Below are 12,549 nucleotides of genomic sequence, written 5' to 3' on the forward strand. Positions count from 1 at the left end.
TGCCTACCCCAATTTTAAAATAGTCAATCATATAGCTTGTAATCCTGAGCTCCTGCTAGCAGAGTAAGGGCAGTGTTGCGTTAGGGATGACACCAGGCAGACTGCCCACCCCAGTGTGCTTGCTTGCCAACTTTTGTTCAGTAGTACATTTTCTGCAGAAGTAAATTTTGTCTTGCTGAGCTATTTCTGAGTACATGTCTGATTCCTGTGACACTCCAGTTTTTCTAACATAGGTGTGCATATTAAGCAGTTTTGGTCAGACCGTGGTCTGGTTGATCATTTTCTCAGTTCTGCTTCTTTGAGGCTGCTTCTTAGAAGTGTTGATCTCTTAAGGGGGCAATTTCCACTTGGTGCTTTAGGGCATTTATCTATCAGACCTGTGATCTTGGAAGTGGGTGAGGACTGCACTTCTAGGCACTACTCCAGGGGTCCGTTGCTATAACGTAATGCTAGGCGCTACTCTAGAGATCTGATGTTGAAGGGGCAGGAAACAGATTAGGTAACTTAGGTCTAATAAACCTTGTATTACCAGTTTTTAGATGAACAGTCTTTAAATAGTTAAGATGCTCGTGTGCGGAACTGAGCAGGGACCTGACCCTAAGTTGAAGGCAATAAAGGAGGGAGATTCAAATCAAGTCAGAAAGGCCAAACTTTAGCCTACTTTCAGTTACCTTTTGGGCATCTGCAGGCCTAAGGGTCACTACTTTTAGCAAATGCAGCTTAAGTCCCTGTTAGAGGAGCGTCTGTTAGAAAGAAAAAGATAAAAAGTCTTTTACATTGGCTCACAGAAGCATGGTTTGAGAAGGATAAAAAGACAGAGGATGAAGAACTTTCAATTCCCCGATGGCCCTGTGATCACCCATGATATGGAGCCACAGCTATACTGAGTTACTGAAGATAAAAGTTACTAATGGAGTTTAGAAATGTATCCAACTCCTGGGGAGTTGGTTCACTGGGTACAAAAAGAAATGCAAACTAATCAAAAGCCAAAATATACAATCCCTTAGTTATTGTTATCTATATTAGCTAGAATGAAATTAAGAGTGCTGGGTCTTATCCTTGAGGCTAGACCAAACTCAGGTTTCAGCCACTGTGAGCTTTGGCCACCAGTCTTGAAGCTGTTCCACCTCACCCAAGGAAAAATGCAGGGACAGCTAAAAGTATCTTTGAGAGTTGTGGATACAAAGAGCGTACAGGAATGTAGGGAATATTTCTCAAGCTTATCTGACAGCAGTCACTGACACCATGGTCTAAGTAAGCCAAACAGTCTGGACAGAGAAACTGAGGTAATGATAAAGACTCGCCATGGAATGAAGGTCTTTGTAGCTGTTGAGGCTGAGTTTGAACTGAGGGGAGACCTCATTCTGACATGCATCCCAGAAAGCTGTGATGTGAGCTCGCCCACGCTGTCTTGCCTCATGCTGTGTGCAGGAGCTTGCCATTCCCCCAGTCCTTTGTCTCAGACCTGTTGCTGGGCAGAATTGCTTAGGCACGCTTGGTTTGTTTACACTACCTGGACCCTCGACGTATAGTTCACCTATCAGCTGACTCTGTTATACTTTAACAAGCATGTTAACCTGATTGGATAATGTGTCTATATATGTCCTGTGCAACCCTAAGTAAAATTAGATCCGTGCCTTCAGGGCTCGATCTCCGATGCCTGGGTAAGCGCGCTGGGTAAGGCTAAGAAGGGTAGGCATCGTTCGTCATCACCCGCAGCAAACCCGTCTCTGAACATCTACATAGGAAGGACAAAAATAATAAACTATTGGAACTAGAGGGCATGATGTAAAGAAATGATTTAATTCATAGATACCATCATTAACTTCCTAAGGAGTCTACTAAAATTGATTCTGAGAGTAACTTGGAAGAGGTATCTTTGGTTTTAAAGGCTGCTATGTGGAAAAGCATGTTTGAGTTGCGGCAACTCAACTTGTTTGAGAGAGGGAGGAGGTAAGGAAGAACACATATCATACTTCTTGTTGGGTAACAGGCTGAGTCAAGGGTCGGAGAGCAGAAAAAAAAACAGCATACTTTTTTGAGAGGGGGTGTACTGGAGATTGAACCCAGGGGTGCTTAAATACCAAATTATATTCTCAGCCCTTTTTAATTTTTATTTTGAGACAGGGTCTTGCCAAATTGCTTAGGGTCTTGCTAAATTGCTGAGGCTGGCCTCAAACTTGTGATCCTCCTACCCTGGTCTCCCAAGTGGCTGGGGTTATAGGCATGCACCACCAGACCCAGCTCATGGCATACATTTCTTGGCTGACAGGCTATGAGTTAAGTCCCAGTAGTGCATTTGACCTTTTTCTTGGTCAGGGGAGTGTCTGACTGTCTCAAGAGGACCAAAATCTCCACTAGGCTGCCATTTTCTTAACACATATCTTATGAAGAGACTTGAAGTTTGTATATGCCTGTGCAGATTATCTATTACTTTTTATTTTCTTATTTTCAATTAAGATAGAAGAAATAAGGATAAATATAAGACAAACAGGGTAGGAAAGAGGGCTGTAGTTTTAAATCTAAAAACTCCATGAACAACTTCTTCTATATTCCCCAAGCCTGTTTTTTCTCCAGGCCTAAATTCTTAAAAAGTCTAATAAATCTTAGAGTATTGTAAATCCACTTAATTATTACCTACATACCTTGCTAATTTATAAAAGGTATTTTTAGACTAATTAAAAGAAGCCTAGAAAGAGATATTTTCAGAGACTCATGGTAGGAGTATAGACCATATGAACATATTAAATAGGTAATGTCTAACTAAAGATTCTGGAAAGAACCAGACCACCATGATTTTCTCTGTGCTCCACAATCAAAATAATCCAGTTTATTAAACTTATGCCACTCCACATACCTCTCATGCTCACCATTTACAAAGGTGACTGTAATTAATTAATTTATGGTACTGGGGATTGAACCCAGGGGTTCTCTCCTATAGAGCTATACCCTGAGTACTTTATTATTTTTTAAGACAGGGTTTCATTAAATTTCCCAGGTTAGCCTTGAACTTGCAATCCTCTTGCCTTAGTCTCTCGAGTAGATGGGATTACAGGCATGCACCACCAAGTCCAGCTAAAGTTTACTTTAAAAGAAGAAGCTTGAGACCCCAGAAGCACGTCTCACTTTTCACCGCTTGCACTCCCTCTCATTTGAGCGTATATCCAGCTCTGTTGCCTGCCTTCCTGAATAAATCTCTGCTTATGCCTTTTTTTATGTGTCCTGAACTTCCTTTTTGTGATGTAAATCAAGAATCTGCCTGGGTTGAGGTCTCCTTTTCCCTTCTGGGGAATCTCCATGGACCTGGTCCAGTGACACAATCACCTTTCCCCACACCTCAGACCCCACCCCCTTTTTTCATTTCATAAATACTTCTAAATGCTATCCTCAGGCAGACAGATTTTTTTACTTGCTAATTTTGATTTATTGTACACAAATAATGGAGTACAACTGGTTGTACACGAAGTATAGTCGCACCATTTGTGTAATCATCCATGTAAATAGGGTAATGACATTTGTCTCATTCTGTTATTTTTCCTTCCCCCACCCCCTCCCATCCCTCTTTTTCCTCTATACAATCCATCCTTCCTCCATTCTTGCCTCCCTCCTACCCCTTGTTATGTATCATCATCCGCTTATCAGAGAGATCATTGGGCCTTTGGTTTTTGGGATTGGCTTAACTACTTAGCATGATATTTTCCGACGGCCTCCATTTACCTGCAAATGCCATAATTTTATTATTCTTTATAGCTGAGTAATGTTCCATTGTGTATATATACCACAGATTCTTTATCCATTCATCAATTGAAGGGCATCTAGGTTGGTTCCACAATCTAGCTATTGTGCATTCAGCAGGTATGAATATTGATGTGGCTGTATCACTGTAGTATGCTGATTTTAAGTCCTTTGGGTATAGGCCAAGGAGTGGTAGGTTATATTCCAAGTTTTTAAAGGAATCTCCACACTGCTTTCCAGAGTGGTTGCACTAATTTGCAACCCCACCAGCAAATATATGAGTGTACCTTTTTCCTCACATCCTTGAGGGCAGGCAGATTTGAGTCCAAGTATTACCCCTCTTCATGCTTGGCTGCTTTGTGAATTAAATCATTTTGCAAAACTCATTGTCTCAGAGTTGGGCATAGTGTGTGACAGGTGAAGATGAGACTGGTTCAGTAACATATGCTAAAGAATAGAAACATGCTTTGATCTCTTTTATACAATATAGAAAAGGTAAATATTTTTGGGTGTGTTAATACAAAATTATGTTATGAAAAAAGCATGTTTCTAAATAAGAAAAGTGCTGATACAAAATGGTTCAAAATTGTGCTTTAGGTTTTCACCAGAAATTAAGGTTATTAAAAGTTAAAATTCTCTAATTAATGATTATTGAAACTAGAGTTAATAAGGAAAAGAAAAAAGATGTGTTTTGGCAAGAAAAATTAGAAGGAAGGCATAAAGATGTGCTTTCCATTATGAAAGAGTAACTTCAGTTTCAAGGTTGTTTCTGAATCAAGAAAGGCAGGCAAGCATGAGTTGGTAAAACTGAAATTAAGATGTGCAATTTGAATGAACTCATTAAGATCGGTCAAAGTCAAATTACCTGTAAATTATTTAATAAACAGTGCTTTGCAATTGAATTGTAGAAATAAAATTGGTTTTTGAAAGGATATAAAACCCTGAGCCTCTTGCTTGCTAAGCATGTGCTCTACCACTGAGCTATACTCTCAATCCAAGAAGTTAATTCCTAAATGCAATGAGGAGCTTGTTTATCTAACTCTTATGGTAGGAATAGATTAAAATAACAAAATAAGATATGAATAGATAGGTAGATAAATCAAATAAACATCTGATAAGTGATATAAGGAAAATACACAAGGAATCAGCATGAAAGAGTCAGGTATCTATTTAGACTTAGCATGCCCAGAGAAGGGCACTGTGAGGAATTGACATGAAATGTCAATGAAAAGGGGTGCCACTCAAAGGAACCCATCATTCTTTCACTGTTTTACATTTGCAAAGGCTTTGACAGTAAATTAAATGGGTAGTTTGTAGTGAACAAAGGCCAGAATGGCTAGCATGCACATAGAGAGTCTCTAGACTTTTCTCCGGGTTGTGCATCACACTTTCCTACTTCTTGAGTTGCTGGTTAGTTTTGATTGGATGCTAGACATGGTGAATCTTATGCTATTTTTTAAAAAAATTGTTCTAATTTGTTGTATATGACAGTAGAATGCAATTATCCATTTTGATAGATCATACATAAATGGAGTATAATCTCTCATTTTTCTGATTAAACATATTGTAGGATCTTATCAGTCATGTAGTCATATATGTACATGAGATAATAATGTCTGCTTCACTCTACTATTAATCTTATGCTATTTTTGCTGGGCATTCTGTAATACACAGCATCCAGTCTGGAGAGGACAGAGGAAAGAATAATAGAATTAGCAGAATCTGAAAGCACAGGGAGAATAGACAAACAAATTCAGAAATGCAGGTGTTTGTTGGAAAAATTAAAAAGATCTATGCTCATACTATTATAGTGATAGAGGAGAGAAGAATGAAAGTGGGCAGAAAGAGTATTTGATAAAAAAACAGATGTCCACTTGAGAGGATGGAGTAAATGCACGAACACCAGAACTTATAGTCAAATGTTCATAGCAGCATTTGTCATAATAAGCAAAAAGTGGAAGCAATACAAATGTCCATTAACTGAGGAATGGATAAAGAAAATGTGGTATATTCATATAATCATATATTATTTGGTCATAAAAAGGATTACACTGATATATTCTACAGTATGAATTAATCTTGAAACTATTATGCTTGGTGAAAGAAGCCAGGTACAATAGCAGTGTCATATGATGTCATTTTAATAAATATCCTAAGAAGCATATCCATAGAACCAAAAAAGTAGATTCATGGTTATGGGTGCTGAAGAAAGGGAAAAATGGGGAGTGATGACTAATAGGTGTGGGATGTTTTTCTTTTTAGGGTGATTTAAATTTCCTGGACTTAATGATGATAGTTGTACAACCTCACAAATATACCTCAGATTACTAAATTAAACATCTTATTTTTAATTAAAAGTTTTTTTATTTGTAGGTGGACACAATATCTTTATTTTATTTATTTATTTTATTTATTTATTTTTTTATTTATCTTTTAATTTTTTACAGACTGCATTTTGATTCATTGTACACAAATGGGGTACATCATTTTGTTTCTCTGGTTGTACACAATGTAGATTCATACCATTCATGTAGTCATACATGTACATAGGTTAATTATGTCTGTCTCATTCCACCATTTTTATACCCCCCTCCCTCTCATTTCCTTCTGCATAATCTAAAGTTTCCCCATACTTCTCTTCCTCCCCACTCCCCACCCCCATTATATATCATTCTCCACTTATCAGGGAAAATATTCAGCCTTTGGTTTTTTGGGATTGGCTTATTTCACTTAGCATGATATTCTCCAATTCTATCCATTTATTTGTAAATGCCATAATATTATTATTCTTTATGGCTGAATAATATTCCATCGTGTGTATATACCACAATTTCTTTATCCATTCATCTGTTGAAGGGCATCTAGGTTGGTTCCACAATCTAGCTATTGTGAACTGAGCTGCTATAAACATTGATGTGGCTGTGTTACTATAGTTTGCTGATTTTAAGTCCTTTGGGTATAGGCCAAGGAGTGGGATAACTGAGTCAAAACGTGGGTCCATTCCAAGTTTTTTGAGGATTTTTCACACTGCTTTCCAGAGTGGCTGCACCAATTTGCAACTCCACCAGCAATGTAAAAGTGTGCCTTTTTCCCCACATCCATGCCAACATCTATTATTGTTTGTGTTCTTGATAATAACCATTCTAATTGTAGTAAGATAAAATCTTAGAGTTGTTTTAATTTGCATTTCTCTAATTACTAGAGATGTTGAACACTTTTTAATATATTTATTAATTGCCTGTATGTCTTCTTCTGTAAAGTGTCTGTCCAGTTCCTTGGCCCATTTATTGATTGGGTTCTTTGAATTTTTGTTGTAAAATTTTGTAAGTTCTTTATAAATTTTGGAGATAAGTGCTCTATCTGAGGTGCATGTAGAAAATTTTTATAATAGAATTTTTTTTATAAATTTGTGTTATAGTTCAGTTTAAAAAATAATGGATGAAAAATTATTGAGTTGAATCCAATGGAATACAACCCCATTCAACAGAGGCCAGAGGAGGAGGCACAATATTTTTCAAGTTCTGAAAGAAAATAACTGAAATGAAAATTGCTATTTATCCTAAGTACACAGGAAACAGAAAGCAAAAATAAACAAATGGGATTATATCAAATTAAAAGTATCTGCAGAGGAGTGAACACCAAGGGAGTGAAGAGATAAAGTAAAGAACAAGAGAAAATATTTGCAAAGTATTCATCTGATAAGGGTTAATATCCAGAATACATAAGGAACTCAAAACTCAATAAAAATAATATAATTAAAAATGGGTAATAGATCTAAACAGATATTTCTTAAACATATGGCCAACAAGTATATGAAAAAATACTCTAACCATCAGGGAAATGCAAATCAAAACTGCAATGAGGTACACCTCACTCTAGCTAGAGTGCCTATTATCAGAAAGACAGACGAGAATAGTGAAGATGTGGAGAAAAGGAAGAGGTGGGGATGTAAATTTGTACAGCCATTATGGAAAACAGTATGTAGCTTTCTCAAAAAATTAAAAATAGAATCACCTCTCCTGGTCTTCCATCACACACTGTGTAGTCTTTAAGCATTTACCCGTCCTACAAAAATTAACTAATAGTGTTTAGAACTCCTTCATTTTAGTCTGAAATTCTGAATCTGAAACTGAGTTAATGGTCATTGAAGAAAATTGCTGAGACAGTAGAATCAAGGCTCTTAGGTACAAGGCGGCTAAGTTCTTTCCTCCCACCAGTCTTTGTGTTCTGTGCCAGCTGGCTGTTGATGCATAGTTTCAGAAAGCCAAGGTCCAGTGATAATACAAGTTTCCTCCTGTTTTATTTCTCAGGCTGAGAGGCATCTGTGTCAAGGACAGGAGGTCTGCACACCCTGGCTTCTTCTGTGCTTTGGTGCAGAGCCTGATAGACTTCCCTGAGCATTGTTTTGCAGACTTCCTGTGCTGTCAGGTCCAGGGATTCCTGTACCAACACCTCCAGACGAATCTCACTCCAGGCTCCTGGCTCAGAACTCAGACTTGACATCTGCCCCTGTTCTGCCCAGAACTCTGCATATGAGGCTACAGAGAGGGGAGGGATCAGTGGGGGATCTTGGATCACCTGCCTGGCGGAGATGGGCTCCACGTGCTACATCAGGTAATTCATCCCAGCTGCCTATGGGACTGCCTGAGTCCGTGGCCCAGCCCACCCTTCCAGGAGCTTGGGTCTTTCCTCACGCCCACTGCCACTTCCCCATCACCCAGTAGAGAGCCTCCTAGACTTTTCCCCATATCCGTTCTGTCAGTTATGCATGGGTATTCCTGGCCCTAGGCCCTGGAAGCATTATGTGAACTGAGACACCCTTCTGGTCCTCAAACATGCAAGAGACTCTCCTCATTAAGTCACCTTTCAAGCTTCCTCCCTCAGCTCTTTCTTATGCCCTGTGCTGCTAGGGGTCTGTACATCGACTCTAGTACAAAGACATCCAAGGTTGAGGCTGTAGACTAAGTACTCCAGCACTGCACCTTGTTTCCTTCTTGGACTCTCTGTGTGGAGTGACTTTCTTTCCTAACTTTCCCTGACTCCCAGTGCCTAGCCTTATCCTGTTTCTGTCTGCCCCAGCTTCAGGTTCTGACTGAGGAGGCCTGGGACAGCCCTGGTGATGGGAGAACCTGGGTGGAGAAAAGTGGGGCTGCAGCTCTCCATACCTCAGGCTTCCCTAAGAGAAGCCCTGCCTGTGATGGGCTTCCTGTAGAGAGTTCTAGAGTAATTTTCTGATCCTTACGACTTGAGGAGGACAACACCTTCACATTGTTATTGTTTTTATCTTTCTCTCTGCAGTTGCTGCCTATCTTGGAAAAGAATCATGGGCATCTTTTTTCTGCCAGTTATCTTATCAGGTTTTGCTTCTTGCCCTAAACGTAAAGATGGAAAAGTGAATCCGTCTTCGTGCAGGTTTGCCTGAGTGGGGAACCTGAGTGGGTAACAGGGGAGCTTTTCTCTCTTACTGGAGAAAGTAATGTGTTCACCATTACTTTGTTCACCATTACTATGCTCAGGGCAGGTTCTGCAAACAGGAACTTCATTTTCTTGAAGCTTGCAACAGGCTCTCCTTTCTATCTCCCTTCTGTCTTCCTTCCTCTCTCCATGCAGGTCTAACTGGTCTCATCTGAGCCCTCTCACGCTGAAGAAACGATCTCAGGGACTAGTTGGAAAGAATGAACACTTCACCCTGGAGGGTCAGAAGTTCCTCATCTTTGGGGGCTCCATCCACTATTTCCGGGTGCCCATGGAGTACTGGAGGGACCGCTTGCTGAAACTGAAGGCCTGTGGCTTCAACACTGTTACCACGTGAGAGCTGCCCCTTAGCTTCCATCACCAGTATACCCTATGGGGCTCCTGGAATATGTATCCCAGCTCAGAGAGAGCCTCTTGTTTTGGAGTGCAGTGTCAGGAGCTATCTCCAGAATAGTCATTTAGAGTACATTCCTTTTATGCCTAAATGTCAAGGTGTCAGCTACCATACTTTCTTCAGTGATCAAAGCTTTGGATAGGAAATTAATAGGGCAAATATAAGGGAGCAGATGATTTATCAGGAATTCATCTAATTGGGGATTCATTTGATCCCTTAGGAGTACTCAGTTTAATGACATGCTTGATACATACTTACAGATAAATACACACAGGCATACAGACTTTAAAACACCTTCCATTTATGTATGTGGGTAAGAACATGTAGAGGAATAGCACCAGTATCACAAAATGAACAAGTAAGGAAATACCAGCATCACTAAGTGAAGTTTAATGGCTTTAAGGGAACAAACATTGCAGGGTTATGACTGAGATGTAGGGATTTTATCACATACACATGGCCATCAGCACAGTTCTGCCTCCTACTGACCCTCCCATGTCAGGCCCAGCACCTTCCATTATAAATAGGTAGAATAATAAGATTGTCTCATAAGATTGTGTTGATGATTAAAGGAGATAAAACCTTTATCTTATGTATAAGGAAAAAATCTATCACAATGCCTACCATGCATGTGTCTTCATCAGGGGTGGTAAAAAGAAATGCAAACCCAGTTTAGTCATTTAGAAGAATTGAAATATAAATGAGCATGAATTCACCATGATTAAACATTTAGTGACAAAAGGCAGCCAGCATTTGGTGTGTGCTGATTACCAGGCACTTTCTATCATGCTCATAATCACTTGATCTTCAGGACTGTCCTGTGAAATGGATAGTACAACTCCCACTGTGCAGGGGAACAGACTGACCACATTGGAACTAATTAGCTCACTCAGGCTGCTGTGGAATGTGAAGTGCAGGCAGGGATGGTGGAGTCCACTTTCCATACTATGGATAGGGCCCTTCCCAGCATGGCCTGTGGGTGTGCCTATGTAGCTCTGGCGTATGTATACACCCTGGAGTTCTGCTTGTGCATAATCAGTCAAATGAAAAACACACCCAAACAAGATTCACATGGAATTAACAGACCTATTTCTGCCTAATCTCGAAACTCAAAAGGTCAGGAGTCAATCATGGTGGGTGAAGAGTGTCCCAAAGAGAAACTTCTGCAGAAGACGACATTGTTCAGTTCGCATCTAAGAGGGTATATGTTAGTCACTTCAAGGAAACCTAGCTCCTGAAGCTCAGAGGGAAGGCAGGGAAGACCACTATTAGGATCATGATTCTTCCATTTCCAGAAAACAGAACTGCTAATTCAATATAGCTGATACTATCAAATAGGATGACCAATTTATTTATTTGATAAATACTTATGTAGTACTTCCACACAGCCAGACATACTCTAAACCCTGGACAACATTAATTCGCTCTGCCCCATAGCAGTCATCTATGGTGAGTGGCATTATTTTTTATCGTTTATAGATGAGAAAAATCTAACCAAGAGAGATTGAGTCTCTTTCCCAAAGTCGCACAGTGACTGAGGCATAGGTAGTCATAGCAGAGCTATGCTTTACCTCACTCAAACTGCAGGGACAGTGGTTACACCATTTGGCTGCTTCTCATGGCCATAGACTTTTAGGGATTGAATATTACACTGTGTAACGTTTATTGTAAGGTCATGTTGTAAAATACAAGTGTTCTTTGAAGGGCGTTTTGTGATGCACAATACGTTTTTCTGTTTATTGATCACATTTTTGTCATCATCAATGGAAAAGAGCTGTTGTTTTCATGGTTATGCCATGGACCTATTAGTTAATATTAGGAAAAACATAAAGGCAGTTTTTTTTTGGTTTTGATTTAATTTTTGTTTTTTTAGGTGCTCGGATTAACTCAGGACCTTGTACATGTTAGATAAGCACTCTACCCTCAGGCCAAAGTAGTCCTGAGAATCTCACACTTAATAATTGAAAGAGAAAAAACAGAAATGCATTAACAAAATGCTGTGGGGCATATAAAGTCATGTTTATAGCAGTAATTAATTATGTGAATACCAAAATATGTAACTCTAGATTGCTTTCCTGGGTTAATTCTGCATTGACTGCTATGGGTTATACTCACTATATAATGACTTTTTAAAAGATAAAGTGCCAAATTGTCTTCACATGTCTATGCCATTGATCAACCAGAGTTGGTAATGGAGGGAGAATTTGAAATTGATAGGCTGCAAATTGATAAGAGGCACATCTACTGTGCAAGGAACATCATGAGAAATAATTATTGAGCTTTACTGAGAACTACTACTGCATCTATCAATTTAGTTTTTCTATACTCATCTTTTTAAGCAGTGACATTGACAATTTTTCTGAAATTCAATGAAATTTACAGCCCTGGGGTGAATTCTATGTACTCATGATTCTTTATGATTGTAAGAGAAATCGATTTGAAGTTTTATTTCAGTTAGTGTTTGTGTTCAGTTTTGATATCAGTCTTATAAGTAAGCTCATAAAATGAGTAAGTCTTTTTCACTGATAATATTTTCAAAAGAATTATCTTTGCTGTTTCTTAAAATTCACATGCAATCACTATCTTGTGGTTGTGAAGGTGAGATTTCTAGGATCTTGGATGTTTATTAAGTCATTTTTTCTATTTCTTCTGAGAGTATATCCTATTTTTCCTAGTAAGTGTTTCCTTTTTTTTTTTTTGGTTTTGACTAGGACTCTGAAAAATCTTCTTTTCTTCCCTGTACTCACTGTATTGTGTACTTGGGCTATTTTTCTTTCTTAATCCTAATTTTTAAATTCTTTTCAAACAACCAGCTTGTAGCTTTGTTAATCATCTCTGTGTCTCTTTGGTTTTCTATTTCACAATTTCTGAGTTCTGTGTAATTTCCTCTCTCCTACCTTATTTGATTTGGTTCTTTCTCCTTGTTGTCATCCTCTCCCTGGATC

At 38.9% G+C, this 12,549-nt stretch overlaps 1 protein-coding gene across 7 annotated transcripts in view; it reads left to right on the top strand.

The window, feature by feature from the left end:
- Positions 1 to 8,081: 8,081 nt before the first annotated feature.
- LOC124960711 (beta-galactosidase-1-like protein 3) overlaps positions 8,082 to 12,549 on the top strand; it is a 30,080-nt gene continuing 25,612 nt past the window's right edge. For 6 of the 7 annotated variants that reach the window (XM_047519612.1, XM_047519614.1, XM_047519617.1 and 3 more), the window contains exons 1-3: positions 8,082 to 8,349; positions 9,034 to 9,147; positions 9,346 to 9,543. In XM_047519612.1, coding sequence (XP_047375568.1) covers positions 8,327 to 8,349; positions 9,034 to 9,147; positions 9,346 to 9,543 — 335 coding nt within the window. In that variant the 5' untranslated portion in view covers positions 8,082 to 8,326. The remainder of the gene's footprint in view (positions 8,350 to 9,033; positions 9,148 to 9,345; positions 9,544 to 12,549) is intronic. The other variant, XM_047519616.1, reaches the window with a different exon arrangement.

The sequence above is a fragment of the Sciurus carolinensis genome, chromosome 11 (genome assembly GCF_902686445.1).
Source record: "Sciurus carolinensis chromosome 11, mSciCar1.2, whole genome shotgun sequence".
Lineage (NCBI taxonomy): Eukaryota > Metazoa > Chordata > Mammalia > Rodentia > Sciuridae > Sciurus > Sciurus carolinensis.